At 46.0% G+C, this 20,480-nt stretch overlaps 1 protein-coding gene across 5 annotated transcripts in view; it reads left to right on the forward strand.

Annotated features, from left to right (window-relative positions):
* Positions 1–20,480, forward strand: part of LOC140409304 (transcription factor COE3-like) — a 782,491-nt gene that overhangs the window by 3,019 nt on the left and 758,992 nt on the right. For all 5 annotated transcript variants that reach the window (XM_072497690.1, XM_072497693.1, XM_072497694.1 and 2 more), the window contains exon 4: positions 1,704–1,759. In XM_072497690.1, the coding sequence (XP_072353791.1) occupies positions 1,704–1,759 (56 nt within the window). The remainder of the gene's footprint in view (positions 1–1,703; positions 1,760–20,480) is intronic.

Raw genomic sequence — 20,480 nt, forward strand, 5'->3', positions numbered from 1 at the left:
CCACGGGCAGACTCACCAGATCGAACAGACACCAAAACAAACTTCCCAAATCACACCTATGCTTTGCCATCCCTTAGACCCAGGCTGCCTTGTTTAATTGCGTGGAGGGGGGGGGGGGGGATACTGGCTGCTCGTTCAGAGGCCAGAGCCTTGGCTGCATGGACTAGTCACCATTAAACGCAGGCAGAGGCAATTCCAAAATAAAAAAAATGACAATCGCGCGTTTTTGGAAATGACAAGGGTGGAAATGAACAAAAATTCACCCTTGTCAAAACTCCTAAAATAAATGCAAACGCCCAGCCAACCAGAGATAGCGAACTCCGAATTGGAACACGCGCTGTTGGTGTTGATAGTTTCTGAATACATTTGTTGGGTTAGATCTTGTAAACTGTTTACCAATTCTGCGGGAAACATACACATCACACACCAGGTCGAAAGGCGCGATGGATAGATGTGGGGATGAAGTGGATTCCCAGAACCTCTGCACAGGAACTTTTACATGAAGTCAATGATTTTTTTTAAATGCGTCTGTATAAATATAGCTTTTCTGACGCTTAGGGAAAAATAATTTAATAAATGTGTTGAAGCGGTTTCATTTTATTTGAAGTAAAATGCCTGGTAAATGGGCGTTGAAATCTCAGTTCCTCTTTGGCGAAGGAATCGTTTACTTAACAGACTGAACTCTCAAAATTAGCTCCACATTGATGTAAGATAACATTTTAATCGCGTTTAAAATTACCAGTGATATAAAAGTTGACGATATTTCTAACGAGCAGTTAACACGAGTTGTGAAGTGCTAAATATATTTATGCGACGCTTGCCTGTGTGTGTCTGTGTGTGTGTGGATGTGGGAGATTCGCTTTGCCTTTTTAACTGGCCCGTGTTAAATGAACTTTCACCGTTAATATGTCCCATTCACACACATACATATACACACACACAGGCACACACACATACATACACACACGTACATACATACATTACACATCCACACATACATCCACACATTCAATGATCAACCCGGATCTGTTGACGGGCTTTGTTGAATTAACAAGCGAGTTACAGTTCATTCTAAAATAAAACCCCGCACCGTCCCTCGCCTGAGTCCCACACCCGATGAGAAAGATACAAACAGCGGTAGGGTGGGGTGGGGGGGATAGATCAGATTTTCTTTACAAAATAAAACATGGAAACATGAAAACTCGCGGGTGAAATACAGCGTGGGCACTCTGAGGATAGGGATGGAGAGGGGTGAGGGGGGGGGGGGGGGGGGGGTGGTGGAGATCTGCAGGGGAGAACGACTTGAGAGGGAAGTTGGAGGAATTGGGCAAGGGGCGACACGAGATAGAAGGAGAGGGGGGAAAGGGCCAATCTGGGGAAAAAAAAGAGATGCTGGAAATGCCCAGCCCAGCTGGCAGCATCTGTAACCAGACAAGTTTTAATGTTGGACCTCCTGTGACGGTTCCATTTTCACCTCCTCTCAGTGAATGGTTGTTTTGGAATCTGTGGTCCTCTGCCTTCGCCGCTGAGGAACATGTTCCTACAAAATTCTTTCTCCCAAAACACTAAAATAACCCCCCCCCTTTAAAAAAGAGAGAACAATACTGTCACATTCTAGCAGGGGATGGACTGAATTTTTGTTTTAAATTGCAGAAGGAAAATTTCACTGAATTTATTCCATGCTTTTTCACCTTCCCATACAGGAATTCGAACAGAACAGGATTTATTTGTACGGCTCATAGACTCAATGACTAAACAGGTAGGGGTTTTCCATTGTCAGATGTACAGTAACAAATCTATCTGATTAATGAGTCAGAATTTACTGATGCCTTTCAAATTTGAGCACCTTTCCCAAATAAACTGTGCCTCTCAATTTGATATATTAATCTGGCTAAAACGAAACTGGTGAATCCTCAAAATCAAATGCTTGGACATTTTTTTTAAAAGAAAAGAATGTAGGTTTTTTGTTGTTGCAGCGATCTGTTTTTTGTCGCCCACTATTGCATGATTTTCAAATGAAATTATGTTTCAAAATGAGCTTGGGTAACGTAAACACCGTGGACCCATGTTAACGATGTGGTGGGTCTGTCTCTGTTTGTTATTAATAGCAACAGGGCGAGACTTTGAAGTATTGAATTGTTGTGTGTTGTGTTTTCCTCTGCTGGTAATCAATAGCTGCAAGATGTGTTCTTCAGCATCGCCGCTGTAATTCATTTTGACTTGGGCAGGATTCTCCTGCCTCTGCCCCCTTTGCCAAAAAAAATCACCACCTCTTCTTCCACATGCAACCCCCCTCCACCACCCCCCCCCCCCTCCCCCCGGGTGCAGCGTATGCTCAGGCACAGCTTTGCCGCAATGCTGCAGAGGTGCTAAACTGCTTGCTCCGCATTTTGCGCTCGCGTGATACGGAAATGAGAGTCGATCGATCGCACCGGCTAAACGGCGGCCACGGTTGCAGTTTGGAAAATGTTCAGGCAACATTTGGTCTGGTTGCCCGCTTTCCGGTCAAGTAATTTATTTGGCAGGCAGTCGAATGCAAGTGAATGGAGATTTATTTTGCCTTTGTTTCCTTGTACGTCAGAGATATGCAAAACAACAAGTGACATTAATATTGGCGCTTTCAATATTATTTCAATTATTTTCTTGAAGGGCAGGTTTAAAATAGTGCATTTCAAATTCAGCCAACTATGAAGGAGAAGCACGACACTACTTTACTCAACATACCATTGAAACAATTCCAGATTTTTGCTAATAATAGCAAATCCTCAATAAGGATTTATTGAGGATTAAATCACCCCTTTCCCCAATTTACCAGATGTTTCCCCTTTTGTTTTCATTTTTTGTTCTTCAAACTGATGGATGTTAATCATGAGGAAGGATACTGATAGTGTTCGCACCAAACATTCCCAGGGCATATACAGCATGGGTTAGATACAGAGTGAAACTCCCTCTACACTGTCTCCATTAAACACTCCCAGGATAGGTACAGCACGGGGTTAGATACAGAGTAAAGCTTCCTCTACCCAGTCCATCAGCAAACACTCCCAGGACAGGTACAGCACTGGTTAGATACACAGTAAACCTCTTTCTATATTGTCCCCGTCAAACTATCCCAGGTCAGATACAGCATAGGACGAGATACAGAGTATAGCGCTCTCTGCACTGTCCCATCAAACACTCCCAGGGCAGATACACCATGTGTTAGATAGAGAGTAACGGTCTCTCAACGCTGTCCCCATCAAACACTCCCAGGACAGGTACAGGATGGGGTTAGATACAGAATAAAGCTCCTTTTACGTGGTCCCATCGAACACTCCCAGGACAGGTACAGCATAGGGTTAGATTCAGATCAAAACTCTCTCTATGCTGCCACCATCAAACTCTCCCAGGGCACATAGACCACGGGTTTGATACCGCCCAGTACTCCCTCTACATTGCCCCATCCAATATTCCCAGGGAAGGTACAGCACAGTTTAGATACAGAGTAAATTTTCCACTATCCACTATCATTGAACATTCCTGGAGGGGGTACAGAGAAAGTTAAATTCATCTGTAATGCCCAAAGAATGTGACAGCACCCCAGCATCAGAACACCACTAGCCCCCCCCCACACACACACACACACACTCACCCCACTTCCTGTGTGCATTTCCAAGGCTAGCATTCTCTCTGAATCAGTTTAGAAAGTTAATGACAGTTGAGGCTAATTGTGCGCCGCTGGTTTGTGCCCACTGGGAACTCATTTTGCAACCAACAGACAGAGGGGCATATCTAATATCAGCCAGGCTGAATTTGTATTCGGCCATTGAGGTGGAAGTGCAACACTGAACAGAATTTCAGGATGGGACAGTTCGGCCTTTCCTTGAACACCCAAGAGCAGTTGGTCCATCGAACCTGCCTCTCATGCCATGGTGGGCCAGAGCACTTCCCTCATCCTCACATAATCTCCTGAGGAAACCCAGAGAAGGGCCAGCAAGGAGGAATTCTACTAATTCATTCATTGACTCTCTCAGATGACCCAATACAGTCCAGGAAGTCAAATGGACCAAGAGGATGACAGCACAAAAGGAGACCATTCGGCCCATTCTGCAAATGCTTTTGAAAGAGCTGTTTAATTGATTTCACTCCCCTGCACTTACCCCACAGCGGTACAAATCTCCGTCCTTGATGGTTTTATCCAAATCTCTTTTGAATATCACAATGGAATCTGCTTCCACCAGCCTATCAGGTCACAAACAATCTACATAAAATAAAAGTCACATCCGGTTCTTTTGCAATAACGTTAAATATGTTCCCAACACTCCTGTCACATGAATCATTTTCTCCTTACTTTATCTCAATCAAGAGTGTTGCCTCTAATGCTACTTAGCTCCTTAAAACCCAGAATTGGAATTTACACACCTCCTGCCACATGTACAAATGACTTTTATGAAGATAAAGGAATACAGTATAAATTTATGCACATCTGGAGTATTGTTTCCAGTTTTGGTCTCCTTATTTGAGGAAGGATGTGGTGGCATTGGAAGCAGTTCAGAGGAGATTCACCAGCTTGATTCCGGGGATGAAAGATTTGACGTATGAGGAGAGAGTAAACAGTTTGGGCTTAAGCGGCGACACGGTAGCACCGTGGTTAGCACTGATGCTTACCAGCACCAGGGACCGGGTTCAATTCACAGCTTGGGTCATTGTCTGTGTGGAGTCTGCATGTTCTCCCCATGTCTGCGTGGGTTTCCTCCAGGTGCTCCGGGTTCCTCCCACAAGTCCCGCAAGACAAGCTTGTTGGGTGAATTGGGCATTCTGAATTCTTCCTTAGCGTACCAGAACAAGCGCCATAGTGTGGCCACTAGGCGATTTTCACAGTAACTTCATTGCAGTGTTAAGTTAGCCTACTTGTGACACTAATAAAGATTATTATTATATTCGCTGGAGTTTAGAAGGATGAGAAAGGATCTGATCGAGGTATATAAAATACTAAAAGGGATTGATAAAATAAATGTAGACCAAATGTTCTCCCTTGTAGGGAAATCTAGAACGAGAGGTCACAGATATAGGTTGAGAGGCGGTAGATTTAGAACTGAGATGAGAAGGAACTACTTCTCGCAGAGGGTGGTAAATTTGTGGAACTCGCTGCCCCAAAGTGCGGTGAATCTGAGTCATTAAATGGTTTCAAGAAGGAGTTAGATAAATTTCTAATTAAAAAAAATGGATTAAAGGGATATGGGGAACAGGTGGGGATGTGGATTTGAGACCAGGAAGAGATCAGCCATGATCTGATTGAATGGTGGAGCAGGCTCAAAGGACTGAATTGCCCACTTCTGCTCCTAATTCCTATGTTCCTAATTAACTAATTAAGGTTTTTATAAGACAGTTCAAGGTGTTCATAGGGTAAACAGAGGGAAAGTATTTGCTCTGTCTGGTGGAGCAGTCCAGAACATAAAAGCATACCCTCGATAGTAGAGCCAGTCCATTTAGAGGTGATGTGAGGAAGCACTTCTTCATACAAGGGGCAGTGGAAATTTGTGTATTCTGAGGTAAATTAAAAATGACAAAGCTGAGGTTGATAGAATTTTGTTAGGCAAGTATAGTTTGGGTTTCAGAAATAAGACAAGTATATGGAATTTGAGATACCGATCATCCACAATCCAATTGCATCATGGAATAATGACTGTATTAAGCGGTGGATTACCGAGAGGAGAGATTTCTTCACTCCGAGGGTGGTAAACCTGTGGAATTCTCTATCACAGGAGACTGTGGAGGCCAATTCGCTTAATATAGTTAAGAAGGAAATGGATAGATTTCTAGACTCTAGAGGTGTCTAGGTGTATGAGGAGAGGGCTGGAGTATGGTGCTGAGATAGAGGATCAGCCATGATCATATTGAATGGTGGATGGAACAGGCTCATAGGGCCAAATGGCCTGCTCCTGCTCCTATTTTTAATGTTGTTCCTTCTTCTATTTTGTAGTCAAAGAAGGCAGATGTTCACAATGTCAAAATAAATGCAGAGGGTTTCCCCCTGATTCCCATTGACTCCAGTTTTGCTACGGTTCCTTGATGCCATACTCGATCAAATTGTCGGTCTCACCTCACCTCTGGCATTCAGCTCTTTTGTCCACTTTTGAACCAAGGCTGTAATGAACTCAGGAGTTGAGTGACCCTGGCGGAACCCAAGCTGAGCATCCGTGAGCAGGTTATTGCTGAGTAGGTGCCGCTTGATAGCACTGTTGATGACCCCTTCCACCATTTCCCTGATGATCAAGTGTAGACTGATGAGGCGGTCATTGGCTGGGGTGGATTTTTCCTGTTCCTTGTGTACAGGACATACCTGGGCAATTTTCCACATTGCCGGGTAGATGCCAACGTTTTAGACAGTAAAACGAAAGAAGAAGAAATGGGGCAGCACAATGGTTAGCCTTGCTGCCTCACGGCGCCGAGGACCCAGATTTGGTCCCGGCCCTGGGTCACTCTCTGTGTGGAGTTTGCACATTCTCCACCTGTCTGCCTGGGCCTCACCCCCACAACCCAAAGATGTGCAGGGTAGGTGGATTGGCCACGCTAAATTGCCCCTTAATTGGAAAAATTAAAAAATAATTGAAACAAAAACGAGTGAAGAAAAATGCGGTTCTTAAATGGTAACTTTTCCCCCCCTTTCCTGTTGGTAGGTTAAGCAAATTGCAGAATTAATTCTTAAATAGGCTGCAACGAAATGGTTACAGGTTTGCTTGTCTATTATTGGTAATTGCCATTAGAACCCTCATCCAGAGTGAAAACACTTGCTTTAGCTTGTAATGTGTTAATGAGGAGGAGATTGAAACATGTTCAGAGCGCAGACTGCTGAATAGGTCGAAGAATGCCCAGAATTTGCGTCTCACGTCTGCCTCAGGAGAACATAAGAAATTTTAGTAGTGCCATTACCGTAGGACCATATATTGATCCAGAAGAGAGTAGGCTATTCGGCTGATCGTGTCTGTGCTAGCTCTTTTGTAGAGCTATCCCTATTCTATTCTATTCTATTCTATTTATTCTGTTCTATTGTATTGTATTCCATTCTATTCTATTCTATTTTCTCCCAAGATTATGCTGCCTAAAGGAAAGTTCTTGGCTCATTGTCTGCTGGCATCTCATCCACAGACATATATATTTGTTAAGAGAGGCTGGTCAAGTCGTGATTGTTCTCCTTAGAGTAGAGAACGCTGAGAGGGGACCTGATTGAGGTATACAAAATTATGAGGGACATAGATACGGTAGACAGGAAGGAACTTTTTTCCCTTAGTAGAGCGGTCCAACATCCAGAGGGCATAGATTTAAGGTAAGCGGCAGGAGAGTTAGAGGAGATTGGAGTTAAAGCTTTTTCACCCAAAGGGTGGTGTGAATCTGGAACTCACTCCCTGAAACGGTGGTAGAGGCGGGAACCCTCACAACATTTAAGAAGGTTTTAGATGGGCACTAGAAATGCCATAGCATACAAGGTTATGGACCAAGTGCTGGAAAATGGGATTAGAATAGGTAAGTGCTTCATGGATGGCGCAGACTCGATGGGCTGAAGGGTCCCTTTTTGTGCTGTATGACTCTAATGGCCTGCCATTGATTCCCTAGCTCTGTCATTTTCTTCCTCTTCAGATATTTGTGAATGCACCTACACCACATGGACCGCAGTGCTTCGTAAAGGTTCCTCATGAAATGAATGAAAATCACTTATTATCACAAGTAGGCTTCAAATGAAGTTACTGTGAAAAGCCACCACCACCTTCTCAAGGGCAATTAGGGTTGGGCAACAAATGCTGATCTAGCCGGTGGCACTCACATCCCATGACAGAATTAAAAAATATAATAACTACAGAAATTGGTATTAAGATTACCAAGCGCTGTATTTGATTGAAAAACAATTAGCTTCAAATTTAAATACCATTCACTTTTTAAAAAAAATTTAGAGTACTCAATTCATTTTTTCCAATTGAGGGGCAATTTTAGTGTGGCCAATCCACTACCCGGCACATCTTTTGGGTTGTGGGGGTGAAACCCACGCAAACACGGGGAGAATGTGCAAAGTCCACATGGACAGTGACCCAGAGCCGGGATCGAACCTGGGACCTCGGCGCCGTGAGGCAGCTGCGCTAAGCACTGCGCCACCATTCTGCCCTTAAATACCATTCACAACCATGGAATCCCTGTAATCCCACCTAACCTTTGGACATTATGGGGCAATTTAGCATGGTCAATCCACCAAACCTGCACATTTTTGGACTGTGGGACGAAACCGGAGCACCTGGAGAAAACCCATGCAGACACAGGGAGAACGTGTAAACTCTACACAGTTACCCAAGCCTGGAATTGAACCCGGGTCCCTAGTGCTGTGAGTCAGCAGTACTTACCACTGTATCACTTTGCCGCCTCTTGTGTCTATAGAAGTAACCAAATTTCCAAAGTACTTAAATTGACTCGACCAATCAGAGAGTCAGCACCCTGCAGCATATATTGTTGCTCCCTTTGAAATTTGCCATTCTTGTGCCTAACCTGATGAGTGCTAAGACAACAAGGTTCAACGACATGTCTATGTTTTTGGAAATACTCTACTTAATTGGCTGCAGAACACTTTGGGATGTCCGGGGAGGTGAAAGGTGCTGTATTAATGCAAGTTCTTTGTTTTTCACCTTCTTGCACGATTCTTTTACCAGAGAGATATTTAGATCCTGCATTGTCGTGCATTTGTGAGTTACACCCCCAACAAAACACTTAAGCATTGTTGCAATTATCTCAACATATAAAATTGCAGGTCATCAAAAAACTTGGTCAAAGTGGTGGGTTTTAAGGAGTTTAAAGGAGCAGAGACAGACAAAGAATTTGAGGGAGGAAATTCCAGTTTTATATCCTGGGCAGCTGAAAACACACCTGCCACTGGTGTGGTGGAAAAAACCAAAGGTGTTCTAGAGGCCATAACAACAGAGTTGAAGGTTCAAGTAATAAGGGTAGACTGAGGTTATTAAGCAGTGTATGGGTGTTGTTGTTTCAGAAGCAAGATTTCAGGTTATGTTGCTTCTCTGTATTTTTTGCCATAGTAAACATGAATGATGGTAGGGGATGGGGTGGGTGGGTGGATGGGACTTGCCTTTTGCTAGAATTCAACCGTGCCAATGTACATTGATTTGTCAAATACTTAGGCCTTCTCTCAAAAATAATGGCTTGGGTGTGTTTAGTGTCCTCAATACTTCAAGGTGCTGTGGAGTATTTGGCCCCAAAGCACCTTTTGGTGATAGAAAATGGCGGCCACAAGCTTGGTCAAAAAGGTAGATTTTAAAAGCGTCTTAAATGACGAAAGGGGGGTAAAGAGTTTTGGGAAGGGATTCCAGCGCTTAGGGGCAGAATAGCTGATGGAAAAGCCACCAATGGTTGTGGTGGTGGGGCGGAGGGGAGCAGGGGGTGGGGGGGTAAAGGAAGTAGGTGATGTTGAAAGGGCCAGAATTGAGGAATGTGGAAATTGGGGAGGCCTGTAGGGCTGGGTGGTGTTACGGAGATAAGGAGGAGGAGGCCCTGAATTTTCAGAACGCAGAGTTGAGAATTTTACAATAAGGCCATTGCCTGACCAGGACTGGACCCTCTGCCTTTCTGTTAGTCTCCCCTTCTCAATGAAGCAAAGGCAATATGCATTGGCCACGCAGCGATAGTGGAATTCCAGATGTAAAGTCTTCGTGCAGACACATTAAAAACAAACCACCGTCCCTGCAAGTGGGAGTAGGTTTCCTCCCATCTTCATGCATATTTTTCATACTTCCTGTAAATTATTTTAGTACGCTAGCTAATCCCTTATGGCTTTAGACTGGGCAGCAGGTGCGTGCCTCACATATGATGGAGGAAAGTGTTAAGTTCACCGTTCGCAGATCTGTGGAGCGGTGCATTTACCCATCGTCCAACTAAGCGAGAGTGGGCGAGGATGCAGGGAGAAAAGGCACTTTGGTTTCTGGCTCCTGTTTGTAAACCAGAGACATTGAATAACTTGGTCTCTCACAATCTCTCTCTTAACACCAGCAACATTATAGGGCCACTTGAACATCGGAGATGTGTGGAACACATTGATATTGGGGATAAAGGTAGACAACTCTCCTGGCCCTGATTGAATGCACCCCAGGCACTAAAAGAGATGGCTAGGGAAATTGCAAATGCACTCGTGATAATTTACCAAAATTCACTAGACTCTGGGGTGGTCCCGGCGGATTGGAAAATAGCAAACGTGACACCACTGTTTAAAAAAAGAGGTAGGCAGAAAGTGGGTAATTATAGGCCAGTTAGCTTAACTTCGGTAGTAGGGAAGATTCTGGAAAGTATCATCAAGGAAGAAATAGCGAGGCATCTGGATGGAAATTGTCCCATTGGGCAGACGCAGCATGGGTTCATAAAGGGCAGCTAATTTAGTGGAATATTTTGAGGACATTACCAGTGCGGTAGATAACGGGGAGCCAATGGATGTGGTATATCTGGATTTCCAGGAAGGTTTTGACAAGGTGTCACACAAGAGGTTGCTGCATAAAATAAAGATGCATGGTGTTAAGGGTAAAGTAGTAGCATGGATAGAGGATTGGTTAATTAATAGAAAGCAAAGAGTGGGAATTAATGGGTGTTTCTCTGGTTGGCAATCAGTAGCTAGTGGTGTCCCTCAGGGATCAGTGTTGGGCTCACAATTGTTCACAATTTACAGAGATGATTTGGAGTTGGGGACCGAGGGCAATGTGTCCAAGTTTGCAGACGACACTAAGATGAGTGGTAAAGCAAAAGTGCAGAGGATACTGGAAGTCTGCAGAGGGATTTGGATAGGCTAAGTGAATGGGCTAGGGTCTGGCAGATGGAATACAATGTTCACAAATGTGAGGTTATCCATTTTGGTAGAAATACCAACAAAAGGGATTATTATGTAAATGATAAAATATTAAAACATGCTGCTGTGCAGAGGGACCTGGGTGTGCTAGTGCATGAGTCACAAAAAGTTGGTTTACAGGTGCAACAGGTGATTAAGAAGGCAAATGGAGTTTTGTCCTTCATTGTTAGAGGGATGGAGTTTAAGACTAGGGAGGTTATGCTGCAATTGTATAAGGTGTTAGTGAGGCCACACCTGAAGTATTGTGTTCAGTTTTGGTCTCCTTACTTGAGAAAGGATGTACTGGCGCTCGAGGGTGTGCAGAGGAGATTCACTAGGTTAATCCCAGAGTTGAGGGGGATGGATTACGAGGAGAGGTTGTGTAGACTGGGACTGTACTCATTGGAATTTAGAAGGATGAGGGGGGATCTTACACAAACATGTAAAAGTATGAAAGGACTAGATAGGATTGATGCGGGGAGGTTGTTTCCACTGGCGGGTGAAAGCAGAACCCGGGAGCATAGCCTCAAAATAAGGGGAAGTAGATTTAGGACTGAGCTCAGGAGGAACTTCTTCACACAAAGGGTTGTGAATCTATGAAATTTCCTACCCAGTGAAGCAGTTGAGGCTCCTTCATTGAATGTTTTCAAGATAAAGATAGATAGTTTTTTGAAGAATAAAGAAATAAAGGGTTATGGTGTTCGGGTAGGAAAGTGGAACTGAGTCCACGAAAGATCAGCCATGATCTTTATGAATGGCGGAGCAGGCTCGAGGGGCCAGATGGCCTACTCCTGCTCCTCGTTCTTCTGTTCTTATATTCTTCAGAATGCCCCAAAGTACTTTATAGGAATTCAAAAAAAAAGTGCTAATTTTTTATGAAATGTGGGCATTGCTGGCTTGGCCAGCATTTGTTGCCCATCCCTAGTTGGTGGTGGTGAGATGCCTTCTTGAACCACTGCAGTCCATTTGTTGTAGGTCCATCCACTGTGTTGTTAGGGAGAGAGTTCCAGGTTTTTGATCCAGAGACAGTAAAGGAACAGCAACATATTTCCACGTCAGGATGGTGAGTGACTTCCTAGAATCATAGAATTTACAATGCAGAAGGAGGCCATTTGGCCCATTGAGTCTGCACCGGCCCTTGGAAAGAGCACCCTACTCAAGCCCACACCTCCAACCTATCCCCGTAACCCAGTAACCCCACTTAACCTTTTTGGACACTAAGGGCAATTTAGCATGGCTAATCCACCTAACCGCACATCTTTGGACTGTAGAAGGAAACCGGAGCACCTGGAGGAATTCCACGTAGACACGGGGAGATCGTGCAGACTCCACACAGACAGTGACCCAAGCCGGGAATCGAACCTGGGACCCTGGAGCTGTGAAGCAACTGTGCTAATCACTGTGCTACCGTGGGGAACTTCCAGTTGGTGGGGTTCCCAGGTATCTGCTGCTCATGTCCTTCTAGATGGTAGTGGTCGTGGGTTTGGAAGGTGCTGCCCAAGGAATCTTGATGAGTTCCTGCAGTGCAGGATCTTGTAGATGGTATACATGGTTGCCACTGTGCTTCGGTGGTGGAGGGATTGAATGTTTAGTGGAAGGGGTGCTAATTAAGCGGGCTGCTTTGTCCTCGATGGTGTTGAGCTTCTTGAGTGTTGTTGGAGCTGCACTCATCCAGGTAAGTGGGGAGTATACCATCACACTCCTGACTTGTGCCTTGTTGGTCGTGGACAGGCTTTGGGGAGTCAAGAGGTGAGTTACTTGCTGCAGGATTCCTAGCCTGTGATGTGCTCTTGTAGCCACAGTATTTATATGGCTAGACCAGTTCAGTTTATGGTCAATGATAACCCCTAGGATGTTGATAATGGAGGATTCAGTGATGGTAATGTCATTGAATGTCAAGGGGTGATGGTTTGATTCTCTCTTGGAGATGGTCTTTGCCTGTCACTTCTGTGGCACGAATGTTACTTTAGTCAGATTATTCACTGTTATAATGCAGGAAACATGCAGCCAATTTGGATGCAGCAAGCTCCAACAAACAACGATGAGTTAATCATAGAATCATAGAATCCTTACAGTGCAGAAGGAGACCATTCGGCCAAAAGAGACTGCACCGGCCCTTGGAAAGAGCATCCTGCCTCCACCCTCGCCCCATAACCCAGTAATCCTGCCTAACCTTTTAGACACTAAGGGCAATTTTGCACGGCCAATCCACCTAACCTGCACATCTTTGGACTGTGGGAGGAAACCCATGCAGACACGGGGAGAACGTGCAAATTCCACACAGACAGTCACCCGAGGCCGGAATTGAACCCGGGTCCCTGGAGCTGTGAGGCTTCAGTGCTAACCACTGTGCCACCGTGCTGCCCCTTAAGCAGATAAATGGTCTTGGTGTTGTTAAGGACAAGTGCTGAACAGGTCACCAGGAGAACTCTGTCTCGCATTGTTGAAATAGTGCCATGGGATTTTTCGTATTCCCCTGTGCTGGCAGACAGGAACTCCGTTTATAATCTGAACTGAAAGATGAAGGCTCGGACAGTGCAGCACTCAGAGGCGGACTTACACATTTGGGGGCTCCGGACTTTTCTTCTTTTCCGGGCCCCTACGACACACCCCTGGTGGGTTGATTCTCCCCTGCATCTGCTCCCCTCGACGACCTAAGCTCGCAGGTGTTCTAGTGGTGGCTCGTGGGCTGCCTGGCTGCTGCTGGCCTGGCCTCTGCTCTCTCACCCCCACCGGGTGTCCGGTTGCCGCCCAACCCGCTCTCCCTCAGCCCTGGTCTCTGGCTGTGGTCACGTCATCCCGCTAGCTGCTCCTCCCCGTAAACCACAACGCCGACACTTCCCCTGCCATAGAATTTACAGTGCAGAAGGAGGCCATTCGGCCCATCGGGTCTGCACCAGCTCTTGGAAAGAGCACCCTACCCAAGCCCACACCACCTATCCCCATAACCCAGTAACCCCATTCAACCAACACTAAGGGCAATTTTGGACACTAAGGGCAATTTAGCTTGGCCAAACCACCTAACCTGCACATCTTTGGACTGTGGGAGGAAACCGGAGCACCCGGAGGAAACCCACGCACACACGGGGAGAACGTGCAGACTCCACACAGACAGTGACCCAGCTGGGAATCGAACCTGGGACCCTGGAGCTGTAAAGCATTTGTGCTGACCACTATGCTACCGTGCTGCTGAGGCTGGGCTACTGGACTCTTAAAATCAGGGACTGAAGGGTCGATGGTACTGGAAGATGAGCTTAAGGGCTGAGCGGCTTTTCTTGATGGACAGCGGAAGTACAGTACATGACAAGGCCATTTGGCCCATCATGCCTGTGCCGATGCTATCTCTTCAGCTGGAGCTTCCTACGCCAGTCATGTAGCAAATTTTATCACCGGTCAGTGCTGGATAAGACTATCAGCTGGGGTGAAATTCTGTGGTCCCTGAGTTCGTCCTCAGTTCCATGTGTCAGGCGATAGGAAGAAGAAAATTAAAAAGAAGAGCCCGGGCCTTCCACTTGCAGCTGTTACCTGAAAAACCCTTGCTGGAAAGTACACACTTTCAGCTGCCCAGGACAGGACATGATGCCTTCCTTGGTAAAATAGCTTGCACTGCATCAATTGAATGATGAAGGATGGTCACCGGGGAGGGGTGGGGGAATCCCAGGGTCCAGGAAGAGTTGACTGGAAGGCAGGGGTGCAGCTTGGGTGAAAAGATTCAGATGAAGGGTTGGGGTGGTCATGCCTTTCTCCCGGTCTGCACATCTGTCGATACGCGGCATCGGAATGGGATAGAGAGATGCACAGGGATCGGGTACCAACGACCTTTCACTGACAGTTTTATGTAGATAGATACTGTGTATTGCTACTGCACACAATGCTAGATTCCAGCAATGAAGAAACCATTTTTCTTCATAAACTGGGTGTCATTGCCTGCGTTCAGCCCTAATAGCTTCAATCCAGCGCGAAGGAATACATTATAAACTCGCGGATTTGTGTAGCTGCAGTGTTCTGTATTCGTTGCTCATTATGTGTCCCTTCACTGATTCTTACTCCCTCTTTACTGCTCCACCCCTTTCTTCGGCCTTTCTCCCCTCCTTCACTTCCCTTCCTTTCCTTTCCGCACATTTAGGACCGACACCCAAGTTCGATCTCGTGCTGGGGTTTGCATTGTTGCATTGCGTCACATGATGATTGCTTTCCTTCTTGATTTGCCAAAAATATATATTATGGGATGTAGGCATCGCTGGCAAGGTCATAATTTGTTGCCCGCCCTTAATTGCCCTTGAACTGAGTGGCTTTGCCAGGCCATTTCAGAGGGCAGTTGTGACTCAACCACATTGCTGTGGATCTGGAGTCACATGTAGGCCAGACCGGGTAAGGACGGCAGATTTCCTCCCCACAAGGCCATTAGTGAACTACTTGTGTTATCACAACAATCAATCTTAGTTTCGTGGTCACCATTCCCGAGAACACCTTTCAATTTCAGATTTGTTGATTTGGTTATCCGAAGGTGGGAGTTGGACCCTTGTGCCCAGGGCATTAACCTGGCCTCCTGGATTGCCAGTCGAGGGTCATTACACCTAATGCCTTGTCTGAGAAACAGCACTGTTGCTTCACAGCGGCAGGGACCCGGATTCGATTCCTGGCTTGGGTCACTGTCTGTGCGGAGTCTGCATGTTCTCCCCGTGTCTGCGTGGGTTTCCTCCGGGTGCTCCGGTTTCCTCCCACAAGTCGTGAAAGACGTGCTTGTTAAGTGAATTGGACATTCTGAATTCTCCCTCTGTGTACCCGAACAGGCGCCGGAATGTGGCGATGAGGGGATTTTCACAGTAACTTCATTGCAGTGTTAATGTAAGCCTACTTGTGACACTAATAAAGATTAATATTATTCCACCATGTATTTATACAGCATCTTTCAGAGAATCATAGAATGGAAGGGCATCAAGGAGGCAATTTGGCCCAATGTGCCCCTGCCAGCTCTTTGGAAAGCTGCTCAGTTATAATAATAATAATTGCTTATTGTCACAAGTAGGCTTCAATGAAGTTACTGTGAAAAGCCCCTAGTTGCCACATTCCGGCGCCTGTTCGGGGAGGCTGGTACGGGAATTGAACCGGCGCTGCTGGCATTGTTCTGCATTACAGGCCAGCTTTTTAGCCCACGGTGCTAAACCAGCCCATAGACCTGCCATTTCCTTCCTCCCTCAAGTGTTTATCTAATTCTCTACTGAGTAATGCGGCTGAATGTGCTTCTACTTGCCCTTTCAGGCTTCACGTCTCCATGCACCCCACAGCAATAACCGTCAATTAAATTTTGACAGTGAGCCCCACAAGGAGACATTGGGACAAGTGACCTAAAGTTTAGTCAAAGGTTTTCAGGAGTGTGTGAAAGGAGGAGGAAAAGGGAGAGTGGTCGTGGGATTTAGGGAGGGAATATTGGCAGAGTTCAGGGCATTGGCAGCTGAAGGCACGACTGTCAGTGGTGGAGTGATTAAAATAAGGAATGTGAAAGTGGCCAAAATTGGTGGTGTGGAGGTTTAGGAGTGTTCTCAGGCTGGAGGAGGTTACAGATAGGGGTGGGCAAGGCTGCGGAAGGGATTTGCTAACAGACATAGCGAGAGAGAGCACAAAAAAGCATGTGCACCGTCATAACATATCAAAAGTATTTCGATGTGCACTTGCGATGCTAACGCACACAAGGTTATGGGCCAAGTGCTGAAAATGGGATTAGAAGATTTAGGTGGTTGTTTTTGACCGGCTCAGATGTGATTGGCCTTTTTTGTGCTGTATCATGGAACCCTACAGTGCAGAACGAAGCCATTCAGCCCATCGAGTCTGTACCGATTCACCCCACTCTATACCCGCTATCTAATTTTCACAGGACACTAAGTGGCAATTTATCATGGCTAACCTAACCTGCACATCTTTGGACTGTGGGAGGAAACCGGAGCACCCGGAGGAAACACACGCAGACACGGGAAGAATGTACAAATTCCACACAGACAGTCACCCCAAGGCCGGAATTGAACTCGGGTCCCTGCCGTTGAGAGGCAGCAGTGTGGGCAGCACAGTAGCACAGTGATTAGCACTGTTGCTTCATAGCCCCAGGATCCCAGGTTTGATTCCCGGCTTGGGTCACTGTGCAGAATCTGCATGTTCTCCCCATGTCTGTGGGGGTTTCCTCCGGGTGCTCCGGTTTCCTCCAACAAGTCCCGAAAGACGTGCTGTTAGGTAATTTGGACATTCTGAATTCTCCCTTCGTGTACCCGAAAGTGTGGGGACTAGGGGATTTTCACAGTAACTTCATTACAGTGTTAATGTAAGCCTACTTGTGACAATAAAGATAATTATTTGCATTATGCTAACCACTATGCCACTGTAGACCTAACAGCACGTCTATGACTATTAACGTGAGAAAATATAACCTGAAATAATTTTTAAGGATGTAGGAGATCTCTGGGTCCTCCGACACAAACATTTGAAGGTTGCAGGTCAAGTTGACAAAGCTGATTAAACCGAATATGCGATCTTTGCTTTTATAAACAGAGGTCGAGAGAACACAAACAAGCAAGTTACCCGAAACCTTTATTAGGGCAAGGCCTGAACTGGAATATTGTGTCCAACTCCTGGCATCACAATTTATGAAGGATGTCAAGGATTGGAGAAGGTTCAGATTAAATTTACTCGAGAGGGATGAGGGACTTCAGTTAGGTAGAGAATCGAGGGAAGGTGAGATTGTGTTCCCCGGAGAAGGTTGAGAGACTTTTACAAAGGGAGATGTTCAAAATTATGACGAGCTTTGCTTAAAATAATTAAGGAAAAAGTGGTTCCACTTCCACCCGTGCTAGTATCCAGAAAATTGACAAAATATGGATGCGCAAATGAGGAAAGATTTTTGATTGCGTCGAGCTGGTCCGATCTGGAATACACATTCAGCAAATGTGGAGGAAGTTGATGCAATATTAACTTTGAAAAGGGATTTGTACCTGGAAAGGAAAATTATTTTTGCAGGGCTGTGGAAAAGCAACAGGGAAATGTACCTGAAACATTATTGTCAATGTTCTTTCAAAGGGCTGGCACAGACATGGTAGACCAAATGGCCTCCTACTGCGGTGGCCAATTCTATAAGCTACATGGAGACAGCTACACATAGACAGAAAGCCTATCTGCTGTATCTAGAAAGGGATAGCAGAGTGGGTAGCACTGTTGCTTCACAGTTCCAGGGTCCATGTCTGTGTGGAGTCTGCACGTTCTCCCCGTGTCTGCGTGGGTTTCCTCCGGGTGCCCCGGTTTCCTCCAAGTCCCGAAAGATGTGCTGTTAGAGTGACTTTGGACATTCTGAATTCTCCCTCCTTGTATCCGAACAGGCGCCGGAATGTGGCGACTAGGGGCTTTACACAGTAACTTCATTGCAGTGTTAATGTACGCCTACTTGTGACAATAAAGATTATTTTTATTATTATAGTTTCATGTCAGTATTTTTGAATGTTTTCCAGCCACAGAATGGAAATGACTTTCATAGAATTTACAGTGCAGAAGGAGGCCATTCGGCCCATCGAGTCTGCACCGGCTCTTGGAAAGAGCACCCTACCCAAGGTCAACACCTCCACCCTATCCCCATAACCCAGTAACCCCACCGAACACTAAGGGCAATTTTGGTCACTAAGGGCAATTTATCATGGCCAATCCACCTAACCTGCACATCTTTGGACTGTGGGAGGAAACCGGAGCACCCGGAGGAAACCCACGCACACACGGGGAGGACGTGCAGACTCCGCACAGACAGTGACCCAAGCCGGAATCGAACCTGGGACCCTGGAGCTGTGAAGCAATTGTGCTAACCACTGTGCTACCGTGCTGCCCATTGTGCAATTGCGATGCAATTGTCTAGTTCCTGTTATAATCCTCTGTTTCCATATTAAAGCAATCATCACCCATGTAAAACAACTTGGTCTCATGTCATTTAGGGAAGGATACTTGGTGTCCTTCTCCAAGCTGGGCTGTAGGTGACTCCACAGTGTACCATCCATTAGATGTAGTGTAGCAGCTCGCCAAGGCTCCTTCAGTAATGCTTGTCAAACCCATGACCGCAATCATCTAGAAGGACAAGAGCAGCAGATACCTGGGAACCCCGCCCTCTGGAGGTTCCTCTCCAAGTCACTCAACATCCCGACTTGGAAATATATTGCCGTTCCTTCACTGTTGTTGGATCAAAACCTTGGAACTCCCTCCCTATAACAGCACAATGGGTGTACCTACACCACACAATCTGAAGCGGTTCAAGCAGGCAGCTCACCACCACTTAGGGCACTTAGAGAGGGACAGTAAATGCTGGCCTTACCAGCAAAGCCTATATTCCATGAAAGAATTTTAAAAAAACACCAACGGTACTGTTAGGCTCCTGAACGGGCCGAGCAAGCCATTCCGTTTTATCAGACTGCCTACAAGCATTGTAGTTGTTCAAAGAGAAGGTCCAACACCACTTTCTTAGGGCAGCTAGCGATGGGCAATAAAGACCAGGCTTTTCTAGCGATGCCCACATCTCAAAAATGGGAGAAAGTTAATAACTGTGTTACTGCAGCAGACAGAGGAGCACCATGCAACTGTATTAAGCGTCTGTAGGCTTTCCAGAGTAAACAGTCCTTTCTGGACTTGCATGCACAGCTAGTTTGAACGAGTGAGTTTGGATAGTGTTAATTCAACTCAAAGTGGGCATGGACCCACATCGCAAAATTGTCCCACATTCAGTACGAATTTGTAAATCTCACGCAGAGGCCACTGTTGTGGGAAATGCTAAAGAACTACCACAATGCTACACTAGGGGGAGCTCTTTGAAAGTTGAGGCAGAGTAGAGCGAGCTGGACTGTTATTTGATTGGCATGCATTTCATTCCCCAGCCACTGACAGCTTTAAAAAGCACAAAAATAGCTCATCACTTCAGGATGAGAGATTCATTCCTCAACCAGCAATCCTTGACTATTCCCTTCCCATCTTCTCCGGCTTTTCTTTCCCACCTCAACCTCTCCCCTTTTTAGTTAACAAGGTGGCCAGGCGAGTGCAAACATTTGGCCCACTCTATCCCCTCTGTTGAGAAAGCCCCTCTATTACCAGAATTTTGGCATCCAACTGCCGCCTCTCCAAAGATCCCAGGTTTATTTTTACATTTCTTCTCTCGTACATAGAAATCTTATCCCTGCTGGTTTAGCACACTGGGCTAAAGAGCTGGCTTGTAATACAGAACAAGGCAGCAGCATGGGTTCAATTCCCGTACCAGTCGCTGGAATGTGGCGACTAGGGGTTTTTCACAGTAACCTCATTGAAGCCTACTTATGACAATAAGTGATTATTATTAATTTCATAGAATTCCTGCAGTGCAAAAGGAGGCTGTTCAGCCCGTCGAGGCTGCACCGACCCTCTGAAAGAGCACTCTACCCAAGCCACATCCCCTACCCTATCCCCGTAACCCCATCGAACCTGCACATCTTTAGAAACTAAAGGGCAATTTTAGCACCGCCAATCCACCTAACCTGCACTTCTTTGGACTGTGGGAGGAAACCGGAGCACCCAGAGGAGACCCACCCAGACACGGGGAGAACGTGCAGACGACTCCACACAAACCCAAGGTCGGAATTGAACCCGGGTC

This window comes from Scyliorhinus torazame, chromosome 3, assembly GCF_047496885.1.
Source record: "Scyliorhinus torazame isolate Kashiwa2021f chromosome 3, sScyTor2.1, whole genome shotgun sequence".
Classification (NCBI taxonomy): Eukaryota; Metazoa; Chordata; class Chondrichthyes; order Carcharhiniformes; family Scyliorhinidae; genus Scyliorhinus; species Scyliorhinus torazame.